General features: G+C 35.3%; 1 protein-coding gene across 3 annotated transcripts in view; it reads left to right on the top strand.

The window, feature by feature from the left end:
* Positions 1-22,453, top strand: part of LOC306888069 (latent-transforming growth factor beta-binding protein 4-like) — a 62,410-nt gene that overhangs the window by 15,022 nt on the left and 24,935 nt on the right. For 2 of the 3 annotated variants that reach the window (XM_079446194.1, XM_079446196.1), the window contains exons 3-9: positions 4,339-4,598; positions 9,799-9,901; positions 12,743-12,811; positions 14,139-14,261; positions 17,349-17,513; positions 19,795-20,205; positions 20,287-20,394. In XM_079446194.1, the coding sequence (XP_079302320.1) occupies positions 4,339-4,598; positions 9,799-9,901; positions 12,743-12,811; positions 14,139-14,261; positions 17,349-17,513; positions 19,795-20,205; positions 20,287-20,394 (1,239 nt within the window). The remainder of the gene's footprint in view (positions 1-4,338; positions 4,599-9,798; positions 9,902-12,742; positions 12,812-14,138; positions 14,262-17,348; positions 17,514-19,794; positions 20,206-20,286; positions 20,395-22,453) is intronic. The other variant, XM_079446195.1, reaches the window with a different exon arrangement.

Raw genomic sequence — 22,453 nt, forward strand, 5'->3', positions numbered from 1 at the left:
TGTACACATCTTCATTCTGTTCAAAACATCCCTGGCTCTTAATGCATCGTTTTTCCTTCTGGAGCATCAGTGAGCGTTTGCACCTCCTGTAATAGTTACGTATGACTCTCTCAATTGTCTTCAGTGTGAAAAGATGAATCTCAAAATCATACAGTCACTGCTGGAAAGGGTCCAAACATTCAAAAGATGCTCCATTCTCCATTGCTCCTTTCATCACTATGATGGTCAGCCCCAAAAACAACATAACAGAAAATTAGAAAACATTAAACTACCAAATGTCCCACTTGTCCCATCTTGCATAAAAAATAAAAATAAAAAATAAACCAATCCCTCAGTTACTAGATTGCTACTACTTTAGACCTCAATTTTCATACTAAAACGTAAGCATATGATAAAATATTTTAGAAGATGTTAGTTTAGTATCGTATTTACTCCACGTCTGTGTATCTAGTGTTTACAGATAAATGCCTTACAGGACCTTTGACCTCTGGCATTTAACCCTAATCTCAATCTGGCAACCGTCGCTCAGTGACAGGCCACAGACTTTGCTCATTGATGCCGCCTGTTTATTTTTTGAGTTGCTTTACTTAATCAAGCAGTCATGATAAATGTGTTTCCATCTGTCATTTCATGGGGGAGTGTGAGGTGAGCTCATGTTTTGGCAGAGAGACACATGAACAAGCAGACGAAGGCGACCGCTGTATCACTCCAGAACCACAGGCACGCAAAGCTGATAAGATACGACAACAACAAAACCTCACCAAGAGGCATTAACTTAATTAATAGCATTAATTTAGCTTTAACTTTTGAAGGAATATTCCAGGTTCAGTACAATTTGAGATTTATCAATTGCATCTCTGGCATGTTCTCATCACAGACAATCATTTTGGTTATGGAGCAAGTGTTCTGGATGGTATAGAAAAAAAGGACATAGAAAGGGATTTTATCACACTAGATTCATGTTAGCTATAATGTACTCTTGTATTATTTTAATATTGCTGAAAAACTGCTGACACTGTCACAACACAAAGGGACCCAGAGGCAAAGGCAAGTCAAACAGAGAATTTATTGTCCACAAAACGACCGATATACTGTATATATATATACACTCACCGGCCACTTTATTAGGTACACCTGGCTAGTACCGACTAGAACTGCCTTAATTCTTCATGACATAGATTCAACAAGGTGTTCCTGAGAGATTTTGGTCCATATTGGCATGATAGCATCACGCAGTTGCTGCAGATTTGTCGGCTGCACATCCATGGAGTGAATAATCAACACTCTCTCCATCCTCAATACCACGACTGAGGTGAGACCCTTGAGCAAGGCACTGAACCCCCAACTGCTCCCCGGGTGCTGCAGCATTGGCTGCCCACTGCTCCGGGTGTGTGTTCACTACTGTGTGTACACTTGGATGGGTTAAATGCAGAGCACAAATTCTGAGTATGGGTCACCATACTTGACCACACACCACTTCCCTTTCCTTTCCCTTTCAAAGTGTGCCAAGGAAATAACCCCCACACCATTACACCACCACCACCAGCCTGAACCGTTGAGACAAGGCAGGATGGATCCAAATCGAGACTCATCAGACCAGGCAATGGTCCAATCTTCTGTTGTCCAATTTTGGTGAGCCTGTGTGAATTGTAGCCTCCGTTTCCTGTTCTTAGCTGACAGGAGCGGCACCCGGTGTGGTCTTCTGCTGCTGTAGCCCATCTGCTTCAGGGTTCGACGTGTTGTGCGTTCAGAGATGGTATTCTGCATACCTTGGTTGTATCGAGTGGTTATTTGAGTTACTGTTGCCTTTCTATCATCTCTAACCAGTCTGCCCATTCTCCTCTGACCTCTGACATCAAATAGGCATTTTCATCACACAACTGCTGCTCACTGAATATTTTCTCTTTTTCGGACCATTCTCTGTAAACCCTAGAGATGGTTGTGTGTGATAATCCCAGTAGATCAGCAGTTTTTGAAATACTCAGACCAGCCCGTCTGGCACCAACAACCATTCCACGATCAAAGTCACTTAAATCCCCTTTATTCCCCATTCTGATGCTCGGTTTGAACTTCAGCAAGTCGTCTTCACCACATCTAGATGCCTGAATGCATTGAGTTGCTGCCATGTGATTGGCTGATTAGCAATTTGCGTTACCAAGCAATTGAACATTTGTGCCTAATAAAGTGACCGGTGAGTGTATATATATATATATATATATATATATATATATATATATATATATATATATATATATATTACTATGGTAGTTAGTACTGGTAGTTAAAAATAAACAGCTTATAACATTTCGGGGAAATGCTACACTTTTTTTAATACTACACTACGTGTATTAATTTCAGTGCAGTAAACCCTACAGCTTTCAAACTAAAAACACTCGTATTGTGCAAGCGGTGACTTGAATTGAGGTTATGAGCTATAAACACCGTCTGCACTGTTGTGTAACAATCTGAATCCCAAATTGAACCTGGTGTTCCCAGATGGGGTTGCAGGGATGTTCATCCAAACAAATAAGGCTCATGTTGTGCCTGTCTTTTCTAGGCCTTTATTATCACCGAGCCATTTTCACATTGTCTTTAGACCTCAAGTAATCTTTTATAAAACACAGAGGACTGGAAAGCGCCGACATTGTATTTACTGCTTGTTTGGCGAGGATAGGTTTCTCTCGGAGGAAAATTGGGCAAGCGTTTTTCGAAGTTTAATCTGTGAAAGGCAGGAGGTAGTGGTGACTCACAGCTCGAACACGCCGGAGAATGAGTTTGCAGAGATCCTAACTCAGATGCTCTCTATGCCTTTCTCTTTCTCTCTCGCTGTTATTTCTGGAGCATCTCTCTGTTTATGTGAGAAACAGTAAACACATGAATCTTGCTTTTTCTTTTGCTCTGTCCTGAGTATGTGAGAGTGATTTAGTGTTATTTCCAGGATTAGGGTTCAGTGCATGACCTGTGATGCCAGAGGGCCGGATATTCATTAATGTGTGTTAAGAATTACCATAAAGGCCCTTTGTGATGTTTACAAGCATCCTGTGTGGGATTAAAACATTTTTGTCTTGTCATTTTTCCCATGCCATCGTTATTATTCATTTATACTTGCTTTTCAAATGTCCCTCACCTGCTGCTGAACAGGTTTTATATATTAATTATATTATACTATATTATAGTAAACAATCTATCTATCTATCTATCTATCTATCTATCTATCTATCTATCTATCTATCTATCTATCTATCTATCTATCTATCTATCTATCTATCTATCTATCTATCTATCTATCTATCTCTACCCCCCCCCCATAAGTAGTTGTGGCATGCAGCTTAATTATAAAGAAACAAACGAACATCCTGAATGTAGTGTATTGTGTTGCTCTTGTCCCAGATCCAGACTTTCATTCTAAAATATGAAAACCTGCCATAAAATTTAAATTATTAAATTTTTTAAACAAGGAATGATAGTCATTATTAATTTATTATTATTGTTGTTTATTTATTAAGTGTGTCCTATTATGTTTCACAAAAACTGCATCCCATAGTGACATCATTTTTTATTGCAATGGTTACACTACAAAAAAAAAAAAAAAAAAACGTGTGAAAATAATTTTCATTCAGAAATTGCAAGTAAATTTAGCTAATAATTACAAGAAAAAGTAACACACTGAATTAAACATGAAATTTTGAAGACTGAAATAGTTTTTTCTTGCAAAACAGTCCAGTAATCTTTGTTTATTTTAACTTTGAGCTAGCTAGCTAAAAAGTGCACCCAGGTACATGTATGCCTTGAGACCAGGTTGTTTTAAAGTGTAATAATAAATTAGTTTTAATGTAAATAGTGTACTTATTATCATGCAGACAACAGTGTCAATAAGGAGCTGCTTGAAATATGATACATGTTATGTGTGAGGAAAAACAAATATCCCTTGTGAACACAGTTCTTTTAATGAGCATCATTTCTCATTGAAGTGTGAAAATGATATTTAATTGTGTTCATTTAAGATGCATAACATGCTGGTTATGAGCTTCAGCGAGAATTTTGTCTGCAATTTTATTCCAGAATTGGTTATTTCCATCTCTATAAATTGTCCTAAAGTGTCCATAAATTGTAATTTTGCTAATAAACCCAATACAGCATTTAAATAATTTAACATCAAATTACATATGACACTGTGGTGGGAATTTTCATTATTTTCAGGACAAAAATGACTAAACTAACTATGTATGTCGACACACTGTTGGACATTTTTTGTGCATACATGTAGTTAGAGAGTTTATGTTCTGGAAGTCCACAGCTCTTGATTTGTGTGTCTGATGGGGTCTCTCTGTCCATCAGCATCCCCGATGGTGAAGGTACGAGTCCAGCATCCTCCAGAGGCCAGTGTGAAGATCCACCAGGTGCTGAAGGTGGGCTACGGCCCCACCGAAACTGTGACCTGGTCCGCGGGGTCCTCGGGGGCCCGTACTTACCAGCTGCCGGGAGAGAGAGCTGAGGCGCCGCCACCTAGGGTTCAAGCCCAGACCATACGCGGGGATTCAGTCTACACCGAGACATCCGGCTTCAAATACTGCTTCAGAGACGTGCGCAACGGACAGGTTAGCTCAAGACTCTTCTGTCTGCATTCCTCATTCGTTTTAGCAGTAGAGTGTCTGGTTTGGTTCTAGTCGGAACAGGACTCAAGCTTGTCTGGACTATGCGGGATGAATCGAGTATGACTTGTTTATTGTGGCTCTGTCATGTGATCATGCTGAACTTCAAATGTAGGTTAGCCAGTGTCGTGAAAACCACTTCCGTCTGCTGAAGTGTGTTAATCCCAGATTGTTTAGCCAAAATACTCGTATTATAGGACAATTCCCCTGGAGCAACTTGAGGTTTAAGAGATTTGTCTTACAAAAATGAAAATGCATAATTTGTTCAAATGTTTGTTGCTGGAAACGTGCATTCTTCTATGGAACACGATAGTAGTAATTCAACATAATGACAAGGCTGCTCTTTTCCATACAACAAAAGGGGGGAAGACTGTCAAGCTCCCGAAAAGGAACAAAAAAGTAGTACATCACCCTTGTGAAAAAGAAATAGGCCTACACTTTACTTTTAAAAAGATTCCTTATGGAAATTATATACTTTATGAATATACTAAAAAGTCATTAACTATATGCACACTGTAAAAAAAAGTTGAGTTTTCTCAACTTCTTGTTTTCAGTTTATACAACAAAAATTTGAGAAAATCTCCAACAAAAACAAGTTGAGAGAACTCAAAAATCTTCTGAAGCTGGTTGCCTTAAACTTTTAAGTTTTCTCAACTTTTTATTTTTTTACGGTGCAATGTGTTCAGACAGTTAATTGCATGTTATTGTAATAAAAATATATAGTTTAAATTTATATTAAATGAAAAACTGTTTTGACTCACTTAAGTAGTATATGTAATTTCATAATTACTTCTATTGTCTTTGAAATATGGTTAGTTACTGCTGAATGTACTGACAAGCATTTATGGTCAACTAAAATATACTTAAATGCATTTATTTAATACGAATGTAAATATGTGTGTAATGATGAAGTTACAGATTAGAACATTTAAAATATATTAACTTTAAATGTAATATACACTTAAAAGTTACATGTGCTTTAATACGTTAGTCAACACATCACATTACTGTGTGTTGAATAACAGTCACGAAAGTGTCTCTTTTTGCACTTAAGTGGCATTTTATATTTTATTAATGTTATGTCATCTGAAAGTATTAAATATACTTTTAAGATATTTAAGATATTTTGTATATTTATATTTATTTAAGATATTTTTAAGATATTTTGCAAACTATAAGTGCAAATGCAGCACACTTCTTTCACAAGGGACGCAAATGCATAATAAAAGAAGTCGGTATGGGATTGCTTAATATTAGGAATAGATTGAAATGTAAAAGGATAGTTCACAAAAAAAAAAGAGAATTCTGTCATAATTTTCTCACCGTCAAGTTGGTCTAAACATGTATGAGTTTATTTTTGTTGGACACAAAATACACAATATTTGAAATAATTTCAGTAACCAAACAGCTGACAGTAGACATTGACTTCTATAGTATGGCGAAAAAAAAATAGCATGGAAGTCAATGGTTAAAGTCAACATGCTTTGAGCACCATGAGTAAATTATGAAAAATTTTGGTTACACTTTATTTTGATAGTCCACTTTAGACATTCCACTAACACCAAGCAACTTTACAACCAGTATTGGGTAAAGTTACATTTAAAAAATAACGTATTACAATGCTGAATTACTCTCTAAAATAACTAATTACATAGTTACTTTTTATGGAAAGTAATGTGTTACATTGCTTTTGCGTTACTTGTTCTTATTTGGGCTGGGCTTGCTTGTTTGTCACCGAAAGTGAAATGAATAAGCCTCAGGTTGAAGGAAATTCACATCTGTACAGTAGAGGGCACAGCTCAAATTAGCACTTCAGCTGTACTGCTGTTCTGGATTACATAAAGAATAGAACACAGGAGAAGAAACTTCAACACTCTTCAGCAATAAAAAAATCAATAAACACAAATGTTATGTTTATCTTAGTTCATTTTTGTTTATTCGTATGGTTCAACTGGATCATTGAAAGTCAGCAACAAATACTTTTTTTTTTTACTTTACTTTTAGTCATTTAGCAGATGCTTTTATCCAAAGCGACTTACAAATAAGAGAAAGTAACTAAAACTAAAAGTCAAAACTCTGTAAATACTAAATGCACACATTTAAGAAAATAAATAAATTAAATAAAATTGACAAATGCATACAACAACATTTCAATAGTAAACATTTAAATGAAAAAAATAATTAAGCTAAAAACAATTCAAAATATTAAAACAACAAAAGGTGTGAGTATAATAATGCTTCTAACATAACACTAAGCCAAACACCAAAAAACAACTACATGTGTATGTACAGCCACCCACCTATACATATACATACATATACAAATAAATTCAATATAAAATGCAGTTCTACAAATGCTAGAAACATTGTTTTTGAAGGAAAGATTGCTATCAAAAAGTACACCTAGGTTCCTAACTGATGACAAAGAATTTATAGAGCAGCCATCAAGTATTAGACAGTGATCTAGGTTATTACATGGAAAAGTTTTTGGTCCAATAATTAACACCTCTGTTTTTTCAGAATTTAGCAGTAAGAAATTGCTAGTCATCCAGTTTTTGATATCAACTATACATTCTGTTAGTTTTGCAAATTGGTAAGTTTCATCAGGTCGCGAAGAAATATAGAGCTGGATATCATTAGCATAACAGTAAAAGCTAACCATGTTTCCTAATGATATATCCCAAGGGTAACATGTAAAGCGTGAAAAGTAATGGGCCAAGTACTGAGCCTTGAGGTACTCCATACTGCACTTGTGATTGGTATGATCCCTCTTCATTTACTGCCACAAATTGATGGCGGTCAGATAAGTATGATTTGAACCATGCCAGTGCACTTCCTCTAATGCCAACATAATTTTCTTGTCTATTTAAAAGAATGTTGTGCTCGATAGTGTGAAACGCGGCACTAAGATCTAGTAGCACTAATAGAGAGATACAATCACGATCAGATGATAAAAGCAGGTCGTTTGTAACTCTAATGAGAGCAGTCGCAGTACTATGATATGGCCTAAAACCTGACTGTAAATCATCACATATATCATTTTTTCTCTAAGAAGGAACGTAGCTGTGATGATACTACCTTTTTTCTAATATCTTTGACAGAAAAGGGAGATTCGAGATCGGTCTGTAATTAATTAATTCTTTGGGGTCAAGTTGTGGTTTTTTAATAAAAGGCTTAATAACAGCCAGTTTGAAGGTTTTTGAGACACATAGAAATTAGGACTTTATCTGCAGCCAGCACTACCTCAGATAGAAAATCAGCAAATGCTTTAATAAAGTTTGTATGGTGCCCTGGTGGCCTGTATACAGTAGACAGTACAAGCATCCCAGGGGATTTATCATTAAAACTTGTTTCTTTGGATAACATTATATGAAGCACCATTACTTCGAACGAATTATACTTGAAACCCGACCTCTGAGAAATACTGAAAACATTGCTCTAAATTGTGGCAACACCTCCCCCTTTACCTTTTGGACGCGGTTCATGTTTGTAACTGTAATCTTGGGAGGTAGACTCGTTTAAAGTAATGTAGTCATCTGGTTTTAGCCAGGTTTCTGTCAAACAAAGCACATCTAGTTTATGGTCAGTGATCATATCATTTACAAAAAGTGCTTTTTTAGAAAGCCAAGCTTTATCATTTGTTTATCTGTATTATATCATACACATGCCGTATGTAACTAACCGTGCGTGACCTTTCCAACAGGATTGCGTTCTGTGTGAAGACGTGCACCGCAGAGCTAGAGCAAGCCCAGCATTTGTGTTTAAAATGTGTATAAATATTATTTGTTTTCAGAAAATGGCTGATTGTTTCGCTAGATAAGTTCCTTATTCCTCGGCTGGGATCGTTTAGAGCCTTTAGAAGCTGCACTGCAACTGCATTTTTACCTTAAAGGGGACATCGGTATTCCAGTTTACACAAGTTGATATGATTCTTTAGGGTCTTAATGAAAAGTCTGTAACATACTTTGGTTAAAATTTCTCAATGGTGGTGTAAAAATCACCTTCTTTATCCTGTAAAAATCTGCTCTGTTTTCAGCGCGCCAATCTAGTCCATGTTTCTTGAAATCCTAGAGAGCTCTGCTGACTCCGCCCCTCTCCTCTGTGGAGTGACGAGCAAACCATAGATATGTGTAGATTCCGCTCCAGATACATTGACGCGTCAGCCATCTTGCATTCACCATAATAATCAGTGAATATTCAATGATATACAAGCGTATAACTTGCTGTTGTAGACACACACAGTCAATGCGGTCAAAGATTCACAGACTGTTACAAAAATGGCAGATGGCTTACGTATCACGGCCTATAGAAACAGTCCATAATAAGGTATCTAGGTATATGTTTCTATGGTGAATACTAAACTTCAGCCGCGAAACTGGCTAACTAGCACATTATTAGGAAAGGCAATATGCAAAGATTCATAAAAACCCTTATACTCACTTCTTTTGTTGATAAAGCTAGATCACGAATGATTCGGGCGAACATAGATGCATTTATGTAGATCGGGGATCAGCGCATTCACTTCAAAGCGAAAGTAATGTTAATCCTCTGCGTCTTCAGCGGCTCAGATGTCAGGAGTAAATGATGATTGCTATATTCATTATTACATCCAACAATAAAACACCCTAATCACTTTATCTGAGACACCTTGTCTTCCCCTGCACCGGAGGCAGACAGCTCTCAATTCACTCAGGGCGGGTCTAAGGTAAGACGGTCTTGTCAATCAATTCTGAACAGAACTACGTCATTTTGACAGGAATCTCAGAACAGCCTGATTTGAGAAAGGGGATTTTAAAATAGGGATTTTAAAAAAAAACATTATCATTATAGGATGGTTGTGTACACACACTTCCAACACACATTTATGTTCAAACAACTTGAAAAGTGAATTTTGCATCCGATGAGACCTTTAAAATCTTAGGGCGCCATTGACGTCCACTATATGGAGAAAAGTCCTGGAATGCTTTCCTCCAAAAACTTAATTTCTTTGCGACTGAAGAAAAAATAAAGGGTGAGTAAATTATCAGGACTTTTTTTATTTTTTCTGGAAGTGGACTAATCCTTTAACACATCACTCCATGCCTAATTCAGTTGTTTGAGTGAATGGATGAGTGAAGGATTGTGTGTTTTCTGCTCCGTCTCACAGTGCAGTTCTCCGTTACCTGGTCTGAGGAGTCAGGAGATGTGCTGCCGGGGTGTGGGGAAGGCCTGGGGCATCAACGAATGCACGCTCTGTCCTGCGGTCTTAGGTGAGAGTCTGAACATGGAGAATATCAGTACTGTCAGACAGACCTGGAGGTTTACAGCTATAAATCATCTGAGCAATTGTAGCAGCACAGTTTGTACTTAGAGCACAAAGAGGCAACAAAACACCAGTTTGTTCCTTCTTAACTCATAAACTCAGACGCACACACTCACTGATATCAGTTCAGCTGGCTGGAAAAACACATGTCTATCTTGTAAAACAAAAAGTACAGCAGTCGCTGCATGACTTCAAGAGATAAATATAGCTTTGAGAGTTCTCTGGCAGAAGGCTCATTTAAGTCCTGCCATACTACATTATTATTATTATTATTGCAACAGTCAAGGTGTCGCCATTAGCCCTCCATCAGCCATCTGGCAAAACATTACAGCGTATTTACATTCCTCCTCTACTCGATGAATGCTGCAACCTTTAATAGAAACTGACTTCAGCACCACTATCATTTATTAAAAATAGTGACATACAATGACATAATCCATGAATTGTCTGGAGAAAGTCATTCAAATACAAAACATGCACTCTTACACGTGCAGTCCTTTGTTATACTACTGTACATGGGGTAAGTTGTCACAATAGGATATGCAATATGCAATTGCTTTATATAAAGAATAGATTGAAATTTAAAGGGATAGTTTACCCAAAAATTATCGGTAATCGCAATTGTAAAATGGGAGATAATAATTACATAAAATTATACTAACTTTCCGCAATAAAAATGTAACATCCTCCTTAGACCTGACATATTTTGTTCTAATAGCTGTTGGAGAAATAAGTAAATACAATAAATATGATGATATTGTAACTAGAAAAAAATCACATTTAAGAGGGTTTTTATATAGAAAATAATTTATTTATAATGCAATTGTTCAGTGCTATTTTAGTATCATTGATATAATATTATATTTTTGTTGATATTTTCGCCTAGATTTTTTTTTACATTTAATACATTTGAATAATTTAGTATTTTTGTCCTTTTTCTTTCCTTTTCATTTTTTTTTTAGTATGTCTATGTAGTTTTTTATTGATTTTTTTTACAATTATTTTATTTATTAGTTTTAGCTTATTTAGTTTTAGGTATCGTAGTACTTAAAATTAAACAAAATGAAAAAAAAGTTGCCTTGGCAGATAGCTGAAACAAAACAAATGTACGTTGTTTATGTTTTATTTTATTTTAGTTAACACATTTGGGGACCAATTCTCGCCATTAACTAACTGTGACTTTAAGCCTCAGTAAACTTCTCATTTGTATCTTATTAATAGTTAGTAAAATAGTTAAGTTAAGTTTAGTTATTACAGGATCTAAAATATGATCATGTTGAATAAGCCATGAATATGTGCTTTATAAGAACTAATAAACAGTCAATATGCTGGTAATATGCATGAAAATATGCAACTAGTTGATAGTGAGAATTGCTCCCTAAACTAAAGTGTTACCAGATGTACTTCAAATCAAGAAAATGTGTTTTATGGTTTTAGTTTTAGTTCAAATCTCATAACTATGTTTCTGATTAACTTTTTTGCTGTTGTTCTTAGTGCAGAGAAACATTTGCTAAGGATATATTTTCATAACCGCTTGGCGACTCTGAGTGGTTGATAATGTTAAGCACAAGGTTATATAATCATTTTACCCAATGCTGAATAATGACTGGAACAATAGAGCCGTTTGTTACATGCTTCGGGATCTCTGGCTCCCCAGAGCCACAAATATTTAACCTCACAGGGACAAATAGTTATTTTTCCTTTTTGTGAAGCACTCTGGAAAGTATGCCCGGACTGCTGGAAGACGAAAGAAACAAAAAAAGAGAGCATGCTTTCCCTTGTGAAAAAGAAGTGTGCTTAATTGTATTGAATGTGTACTTGGAGTGCACTTCAAATCTTAAAAGTATATTTTTAAAACCGCACTTACAGATAATATGATATTAATGAAATAAAAGACCACTTAAGTGACTTAATGAGAGACATTTTCATGGCTGTTTTTAACGGTCTTTTAAAAAGTGGACTATAATGTCAAATTAAAAGTACATTTTAAATCGTTTTAATAATCTTTTGTCATGTTTTAAGGAAGTATACACTTATTTTTATGTGTTGACTAACATATTAAAGCACATGTGAAGTGTGATAATTTTAACTATAGTGTGTTATTTGATGTCATATTAATATCAAGTTAATATATTTTAAATGTAATAACTTGCAAATGTGTAATTGCAAATATATTTAAATGCATTACATACAAGTTTCAATAGAAATTACATTAAAGTATTTTTAGTTTACTATAAATGATTGTCTGTATATTCAGCAGTAATATTTTTTTCAAAGACAATAGAAGTAATTATGAAATTACATATAAAGATGTACTGAAGTCCTACTTAAGTAGGTCAAAAACACTCTTAAGTTCAATTAAAATATACATGTAAATTATATTTTAAATACCATGCAATTAAGTGTCTGAAAACATTCATTACATTTTAAAAGTGTACTTCTTTTTCTCAAGGGTTACCTTATAAATAAACAAATCACTCTGTATTTATTGGTTAACTGTAAAGCAATACATTAAGCTATATACAGTATATGCATGTGCATAAGCTACATATTCTCACATGTAAGAACAAAGCCAGAATGTGGCTTAATGAAATATAGTTTCAGGATGTTTTGTGTTATTGTATTTGTTTCAGCCTCCAGTCTTGCTGATGAATCACTTGTTAATTATCTGCATGTTTTTCCTCTTTCTCAGTTTGATTTTTCTTTTGCACGCATTATAAAACTAGCTGCAGTTTGACAGATGTGTTCGTACGTCCTGCTAGAGATCGATGTGCTCTTATCTCATCAGGAAACACTGTTAATGGACAGGGAAGCTGCCCGAAAGGCTTCGAGAGAGTCAACGGGACGCAGTGTGTGGGTAAGAGTCCTCGAATCCTAGCGCTCACGATTATCTCTCGCGGGCCAAAACACATTTTAGGAACATGCAAACAAACACTTCGTGCTTCCTTGCTTCATCCAGAGGTCAGCCAAACACATCAGTCTCTAAAGACGTTTTAATGGTTGCTGTACACATCTAGTTTTGTGTCAATACTGAAACTGAAGCAGATGCTCTTCCCAGTCTCGCTCGTTGTGTAGTTCATGTTGCTTTAATGCCGTGGAACTGATATGATAAGCAGACATTTAACTCATTCTCAAAGTGACTAACAAAGCACAATCCTCATTGAGAAAAGGGTTGAAGTTTGCATTTACAACCCATTTTATTTCCATAATGTGCCATATTTCTGAGTGAAATGTGAGACTAGACTATTTTATCTACTGCAGATCCAAATCCCAAAATGTGAATAGAAATTAACTACAGGTTTTCTCACATGGTAGTAATTATGACGGAATTAATCTTTCACAGTTTGTCAGTATGTGTGAAATCCAGAGACCACCTTCCCCGGAGGAGAATCTACGGCGTTGTTTTCTAATCTTTGTTCTGAACGTAACGGCAGACCAGATGGTTTGATAAACACACGGTAAAATCTATTTATCAAGACAGCGCTGGAGGTGGTCACAGGGTCAAATAATGACAACTTCAGATTTGTTACATATCTCTTTCTCTCCGCTACATTTCCTCTCCTGCTTCTTCAAACCATAGATTCAATCTGTCATTATGTGACATTAATGGTTCCTGTGTTTGCTACATTTGAGGTAATAACATTGTACACCACAGTGCAAGGTGTCCTTATGTAAGTACTGAAAAATTTGTACATGCATGTATACTCTTCAAATTAAAAGTCCTCTGTTGCCATTTATGGACACCCTTTAACATCCATGGAATCTTTCCACTGGACAAAAGGTTCTTTATAATAGAAAAGGGTTCTTTAAATTATTCAAATGTTCTTCACACTAAGAAAGTTCTTTTAGGAAATGTTCACTAAATATGGTCCTTTTGGAAGCTTTATTATTAAGAGTGTATCATGCAGAATCACATTTTCTTGATCATTATTGTACTTTAAAAACATACTGTAACTTTTAGGAAAATATATTTTATTGAAACCGAGCTGCACTTTTACATGTCAGCAACCTGTTTGTCTGGACGATTGGTGCTTCTTCACTCAAAATCAGTCTCAGTTATCCATCCAAGTCTACTTAAGTGTGTTAAGAAGTGTGTTAAGTACAGTACAAGCACACTTCTTTTTCACAACATGAACAATCCAATGCGTCAGGTTATGACAGTCATGTTTCCTCCTCTGGTGTAGATATTAACGAGTGTTTGCAGCCGGGTTTCTGTGAAAACGGGAACTGTGTTAACACCCGAGGGAGCTACAGTTGTGTCTGCAAAGAGGGCTACTTATTGGACGCCTCTCATGGGATCTGCATCTGTAAGTACGGGGCTGAGACCTGAGAGGAGAGCGGCGGCGGCGGGAATATGGCAGGACAGCCAAACCACACAGCTACAACGTTCAGTCATACACAGACGTAAAGAATTAATTCTCCCAAAAATGGAAATTTGCCAAAAATGTCCTCACACTCAGGCCATCTGATGTAGATGAGTTTGTTTCTTCATCAGATTTGGAGAAATGTAGCTTTCCATCACTTGCTCAGCAATGGATGCTCTGCAGTGAATGGGTGCCGTCAGAATCCAAACATCTCATAAAAACATCACAATAATCCACACCACTCCAGTCCATCAGTTAACATCTTGAGAAGACTAAAACTGAAACAAATCCATCTTTAAAACGTTTTTAACTTTAAACCATTGCTTCTTGCCAAAATACAATTCCATAATCCATAATAACGCTTCCTGAATCAGGAGAGAAATCTGCACAGATCAATCACTATTTACAAGACAAAAACAGTCCAAAACAGCTCTAAACAAATATGTGATGAGATGGATTTTTCACTGGAGGAAGCATTGTTATGATTTATGGACTCCATATTAGCCAGAAGCAACATTTTAAAGAAAAAAAAAACATCTTAATGATTTGTTTAGGATTTGTTTCTTAAAAAAAAAAACTTGACCCTCTCGTCTAACACTTGCACTCTCTATTCCTTTTCTATCTACTTGTTTTCTTTAAGCAAGAAAGAAAAACGCCTCTAACACTAGCTTTCTCTATTCTTTTTCTATTCTATCTACTTGTTTTCTCTTTACTGTATGTATGTGTGTGTGTGTATAAATATGTGTTTATATAGATATATATATAAAACCCTTGCTATGTGTACTGCGTTAGGCTAACCGAGACTTGTCATGGCACTTGATTATTATTGCGCTTTTGTTGGTTTTGATTGCTTCTGTTGTCCTCATTTGTAAGTCGCTTTGAATAAAAGCGTCTGCTAAATGACTAAATATAAATGTTTCTTACGAACACGGAGCTTTTGTCTTCTCAAGATGTTAAGATGGAGTGGTGTGGATTATTGTGATGTTTTTATCAGCTCTCATTCTGACGGCACCCATTCACTGCGGAGCATCCATTGCTGAGACACTGATGCAGAGACACATTTCTACAAATCTGATGAAGAAACAAACTCATCCTAATCTTGGATGGTCTGAGGGTGAGGATTTTCAGGTGCTATACCAAAGCATGAGTTTCAAACACTACAACGTAAACACAGATGAGTGGAGGTTTTGGCTGTGTGGCGTTGTGCTTCTGTGTATTCCAGCAGGCATTACTGTGCTCTGCTTGAGAGATGCCTGATGAGTGGAGCTACACTTTGCCCTTTGACCTGACTCTGTGCATATGCATCCCTACATCGAGGTCTGTCCTGACTGATCGCTCAGTGTTTTCCTGTGTTTTCCCGTCAATTGGGAGCTGCCTCTTTCTGCCTGAGTTTTTGCATCTGGGAAATTCTGTGACTCTATTTTAATCAGATTTTCTTCTCGTCTGAATCTTGTCAAGCCTTCATGTGACTCTGAGCATGTTCATGTGTGTCAGCCAGGTAAGTGTAACTATGTCTCATGCTGTGTCTGGTTCTCTATATGTTTGATTATGTGCATATTCCTGCAGTGATTTGGGCTGATCTGTCATTTCCAGTGGCTCTGTGGCTGATTATTGTATGCCTGGCTCTCCTTTAAACTTTGTTTGTGCTGCCAAACCAATCAAAGCGCCAACGAATGATGTCAGTGTAGAATGAGTAGCAGACATATTTATTACTTTAGAAATGTTTTAAGCTAGATTTGCATAAGTATGACGTCAATAACAAACATAACCAGCTTAAAGGAATAGTTCACAAAAAACCATGCACTCGTGTTGTTTCGAACCCGTATGATTGTCTTTCTTCTGTGGAACACAAGCAGAGATGTTTTGCAGAATGTCCAAGCTGCTCTTTTTCCGTACAATAAAAAACAGACAGTGATTTATACCTCCAAGCTCCAAAAAAACACCATTACATGTTATGCACTATATTGTAGGCCATACAATAACTTTGTGTTATGAGCAGGCCAAAATTTATGACATTAAATAAAAACTTTCCCTCAGCACACTTCCATTTGTTTGTTTAAAGGTAACATTTCAGTGAATGATGTCTTAAATTTTTAAAGCTATAATGACCCTTGTGGGAAAATAAGTGTGTTGAATTGAGTATTTAAAAAAAAAAGTATTTGCAAAACATAACATTAATAATGAAATAATGGCCAATTGAGTGCATTTAATCAGAGACACTTTCATGACTGTTTATTAACATACTTACTTAAGTGCATTTTAAAAGGTGTAAAAATGCCAAATTAAAAGTTTTACTGTCAAGTACATTATAAATCATTATGTTTTAATAATCTTTAAAGTCCAATTAAATAGGTCGAAAAAATATAATTGTCTTTATTGAAAATTCTTAATTTAAAATAAAAATAAAATAAAAACTATTTTAAGTTATCTGATTTTTTATTTGTATTATTATTATTTATAATTAAATTAAAATGTTAATGTGTACACATACACAATTACATTTAATATAATTTTAATTTAAAATGTATTGTAAATAACACGCAATGAAGTGTTTGTAAACATTACATTCAGTTCAAACTTAAGTCTGTTCTTTTAAAGTATTATTGTTTCTGTAATAAATACTCTTTTTAAAAAGTATGCTAAAATGTACTTCTTTTCCACAAGGGTATGGTTTGAGACTTAAGATTTAGAGTAATTTGTATAGACTGATTTTATTGACACCTTTATGGTCACTGAATGCATTTATTGTATGGATAAGAGGAGCCTGATCATTCCTGATTTTGTGTTCCACAAAAGAAAGAAAGTCATAAAGGTTTCAAATGACACGATAGAGAGAAAATATTTTTGAGTGAACTGTCCCTTTTTTAAAAGCCATTTAAAGCAGCAGTAAATATGAAGACTCGTCTATATGCTTTCATGTTCATAAATGAATGCATTTGTTCTTGCATGGACAATCTGTTGCATGTTGAGATTCGTTTCCCTAACTGTATCCTTATGTAATGCTATTTTATATTATTTTCCCCCTCACAGCGCAGAAGGTGATCTCCTTAGAGAAGGACCAGTGTTTCCGTATCCTGAACCAGGGCTCCTGTTCTCTGCCCATCCTGAGGAACATCACCAAACAGATCTGCTGCTGCAGCCGAGTGGGCAAAGCCTGGGGCAAGAAGTGTGCATTATGCCCGTACTTCGGCTCAGGTAAGAGGCCTTTCAGACATCCAAAGAATGCACTTCTCCTTTCAAACAACTGCATTGGAATGAATATCTTTAATGCAGAAGTTGGAGCAAAGAGTGGTAAGAAGGCTGGAGGACAGCACTGAGAACATTACAGTGTGTTAATACAGAATATTGAAACAACATGATTTGGTTTTTACACAAAGAATCCAACTGTTCCTCAAGGACCCCGTCCCACCCACACCACCAGCAATATTTCTCAGAAAATGTTTGGAGGAATATCAAAGCAGTTGGAATTTACTGTGTAATTTGTCTGTCTTCGTTTAAATACCACAAGTTGAGGTTCTAGCACTGTCCCGGTTGACCCTCAACATTTCTGGCTCAATTAAAAAACAAAAATGTAAAACTCCACTGGACTTTTTTTTTCAACTGTGTCCATTTTAGTGAGTTATGTCTTAAATTTTGATCTCACACAAAGCTATTACACCCTTGTGAACAAGTAGTGTGCTTAATTGTACTGAATGTGCACTTGTAGTGTACTTTAAATCTTAAAAGTATATTTTAAAACACTGTAGCTGCAGATAATATAATATTAATGAAATAAAAGGACACTGAAGTACCTTTAAAAAAAGACTTAAGTAAACGCACTTAAGTACACTTTCAAAATGCACTTAGTAATAATGTCAAATTATTTTATTTACTTTAAAGTACATTTAAAATGATCCTATTTAATATTTGTTTGTTGTGCTTTAAAGAAGTTTTAATGTGTTGATTGTATTTTGATGTATTGACTAACATACTAAAGCACGTTAAGTACTTGATTAGAATTTTAACTGTGGTGTTATTTGATATTACATTTAAAGTAAAATATATTTTAACCTCTTAAGACCCTGCGACCTCATATGAGGACATTATATTTAAGTGAATTTCTCTGCCACAGATTTAAGTCTGGATGACCTGTACAGAGCACATTCAGGGCTTTTTAGAGAAACTAAATCATTTGATATTTCACCATGACCACTCCCTCTCCTTGATCTTCAAAAATGTCTGATATTAATTTAGTGACACTCTTATGGAAATATGAAAATATTTTGTAATTATTTAAATCTGTCTCATTTTTTAACTATGCGTCATAAATTAATATCTCAGGAAAATATGATGTGGTTTCAAATCAAAATATGACTTTCTGTTACGAAACAGGATGTTGAGTTCATGCATGTCCTCATATGAGGACATCGGGACTAAAATCATGTTTATTACGCATTTTGGGAGACACAACAAATGAATAGGGAAAGAAATTATATGAAATATTATATATTATTATGAAAATTGTTTAATATTATTACTCCCATTATTACACTTCTTTTTTCATTACGTTGCCCCAAAAACACATTAATATGCAAATTAAATTTAGTTCATGAGACATTGTATATAATGAGAAATCCCATTTATAGCCATTGTACACACTTTTTGTATTAAGAAAAATTGTATATCAAATTATTATGTTATAATATAGTTTAGAATCATCTTTATACAAAGTTTAGTAAAAAATAAAATAAAATCCTGAAATTGGTGATTTTAAAAAATAAATTGTCTTTTTATTTTTTTTAAAGAAATTGAGTCCTGATGTCTTCTACCGAGGACATAGCATAACTTATAAATGAAATATATATATATATGGATTTTTGTTTTTTTACTTTTTTTTCTCAGGTCTCAGGAGGTTAAATGTAATAAATTGCAACTTCATAATTACAAATGTTCGATTACTACTTACACATATAAATATTAAAAGTTTAAATAAAAATGGCTTTAAAGTATGTGAATATAAATAACAATTATAAGTGTCCCTTATAAAAAAAGAAGGTTGCTTAATTGTATTAAATGTGCATTTGAAGTGTACTTCAAATCTTAAAAGAATATTTTTAAAAACTGTTCTTGCAGATATGATATTAACAGAATAACTTAGGTGTGCTTAAAGAGAGACATTCATGAGACACATTTGTTTCTTAACACACTTAAGTAGACTTTTAAAAAGTGAACTAAAAGTTTTACTTTAAAGTACATTTTAAATGTTTTTTATAATATTTTGTCATGTTTTAAAGAAGTACACTTATTAAATATGTTGACTAACAAACTAAAGCACATGTAAAGTGAAAGGAATCTGCTGTGTAGTTTGTCTGTCTTTGTTTAAATAACACAAGTTGAGGTTCTCCTGTTGTCCCGGATCAACTTGAAATTTCTGAAACAAAAATTGTGACTCCATTGGACATTTACAGGTTTTCAGCATCTAACTCTATGTTCACAGCCGCCTTCAAAGAGATCTGTCCTGCTGGACCAGGTTACCATTATTCGTCTTCTGCTGTCAAGTTTAACCAGAGGCTAGCTGAGATGCTTGACACCGGCGGACCGCCTTTGGTGTTCGAAAATGGCCGGACATCCACCCAAGACATAGCATCCCAACCTGAAGGCTCCAGGACTCACTCCACAATCTCACAGTTAACCCGAATCCAACAAGCGCCATATTCACCAACCAACACGCAGACCATCCGAGTCCAGCAGAGACCACAGCAGCCTGACTCGGGTTCACAGGCCGGTTCGTTTATCATTATAACTCATCCAAAACCAAACCTGTCAACGAGTGGCGGCTCTCAAACCACAAACGTCCGTCCTGAGAGCGTGGCCGCCGCGACCAGCCAGACGGCCAGAGTGAACACATGTGAGCCTCATCGTTTCTCATTAGGTTATTTATTAAAACTCACTGGTGTACGTGTGTGTGATTCAGTCTGATTGTGTACAGCTGTTGCACGGACGCAAACCATCCGGCCTTCGGTTAACAGACAGCCAATATCTCCCTTCAGACCTCCTCCTGTACCGGCTACAGCCCGACCACTTCCAACTAGACAAGGTAAGCATCAGAGAGACTAGTCAAAATTAAGTATTAAACAAATATACTTAATTGTGAACTAAATGTAACATTTTCAAACTCTTGCATTACAACTAAATGAAAATATATTGTAGTTTAAATGTATGCTAAAAGCATTTTTGACCCACTTAAGTGGGATTTAAATACATCTTTATATGTAATTTCATAATTAATTCTGTTGTTTTAAAATATATGGTTAAAGTTGACAAGCATGCTGACAAGCATTCATGGTGAACTAAAATATACTTTAATGTCATTTCTATTGAAATGTACTTAACCCTCTACTGCATGCATTTTTATGGTACATGATAAAAAATTATTGCTCAAAGTTGCCCTGAGGCAACAAAAAGAAAAAATTAATTTCCGAACATGCAAAATAAAAACAAATTCATAAAACCTGACAAAAGTGTTCTCTACACCTTCATACACACACATTTTGTTATGTACAGTTCATGTCATTTTAAATAAGATTACTAAAGCAAATAATCTTGTGTAGCAGAGGCCAGCGGGTAAGTGCTGTGCAGGTTAAACCTCACTCCCCGACCTCAAGTGGCGCTCTAGCGACTGACGCTAGAGGCTGTGGCCTTTAGCCTCTTCGTTAGAGTGCCCACCTCATGCTGGAGACTGCGGTTCGAATCCTGCTCGGAGCGAATAGGACCGTGACACTTGCTTTCTTCTCACACCATGTGCTCCTGTGACCATGTGTCAGAACAGGACGCCCCACCTTCAAATGGTGCTTGATAGTGACTCCCACACCTCATTGGACTGTTCTTTGAACATTTTAATTGGTTACAATCATTTAAAAAAAACATGGGGTACTGAACATGGGGCATAAAAAAACAACAACGCTATGCAATACATTTGTAATTGTATATTTGTAGAAAAGAAGATGCAATTTAGTACATTTAAAATTAGTCCTGTCAAACGATTAATTGCAATTAATAAATGTTTTTGTTTATTTAATATAAGTGTGTGTACTGTGCATATTTATTATGTACACTGAACAAAATTATAAACGCAACACTTTTGTTTTTGCCCTCATTTTTCATGAGCAGAACTCAAAGATCTAAGACTTTTTCTATGTACACAAAAGACCTATATCAAATATTGTTCACAAATCTGTCTAAATCTGTGTTAGTGAGCACTTCTCCTTTGCCGAGATAATCCATCCACCTCACAGGTGTGGCATATCAAGATGCTGATTAGACAGCATGATTATTGCACAGGTGTGCCTTAGGCTGGCCACAATAAAAGGCCACTCTAAAATATAATGATTTAAAATGTATTTTAAAATAACGCTTTTAACTTGATATTATTACAAAAAGTGTACTTAAGTGTATTAATAAACATAGTCATGAAAGTTTACATGTGACATTTTAATGTAATTTCAATTGAAATTTACATTTACATATGTTTGTAAAGTTGCTATTTAGAACATTTAAAATATATCCTTAAATGTGATATTAAATAGCACGCTACACTTAAAATTGTGAAGTACAAGTACTTTACATGTACTTTACTATGTACATCAAAATAAGTGCACTTTAAAGCAAAACTAAATATTGAATGATTTAATATGTACTTTCAAGTAAAACTTTTAATTTGACATTATTACAAAGTGCACTTTGTAATAGTCTACATAAGAAACAGACATGAAAGTGTCACTCTTTAAGTGCACTTAAGTGGCCTTTTATTATATTAATATAATAGTATCTGAAAGTATAGTTTTGTAAAATATACTTTTAAGATTTGAAGTTCACTACAAGTGCACATTGAATACAATTAAGTGCACTTCTTTTTCACAACAGGGTGCTTGTGGCTTGAAGGCCCTGTCCCAAAAAGTGCACTTGATTTGGACGTGAGTCCATGTTGGATGTCCCATTTGTGATTTTATGATTCAGAAGGGTCCTCACAAACGTTAACAGCTGTTAACAGCTACAGTAAAAAGAAAATGGGCTGTTTATGTCCTCATCTGCATTTCTTCACTGAATTTTTGGGAACTGCTTTTCATTGCTGCTCTCAATCTGTTCTTTATTGTAAT

This window comes from Barbus barbus (genome assembly GCF_936440315.1).
Source record: "Barbus barbus genome assembly, chromosome: 22".
NCBI classification, from domain to species: domain Eukaryota; kingdom Metazoa; phylum Chordata; class Actinopteri; order Cypriniformes; family Cyprinidae; genus Barbus; species Barbus barbus.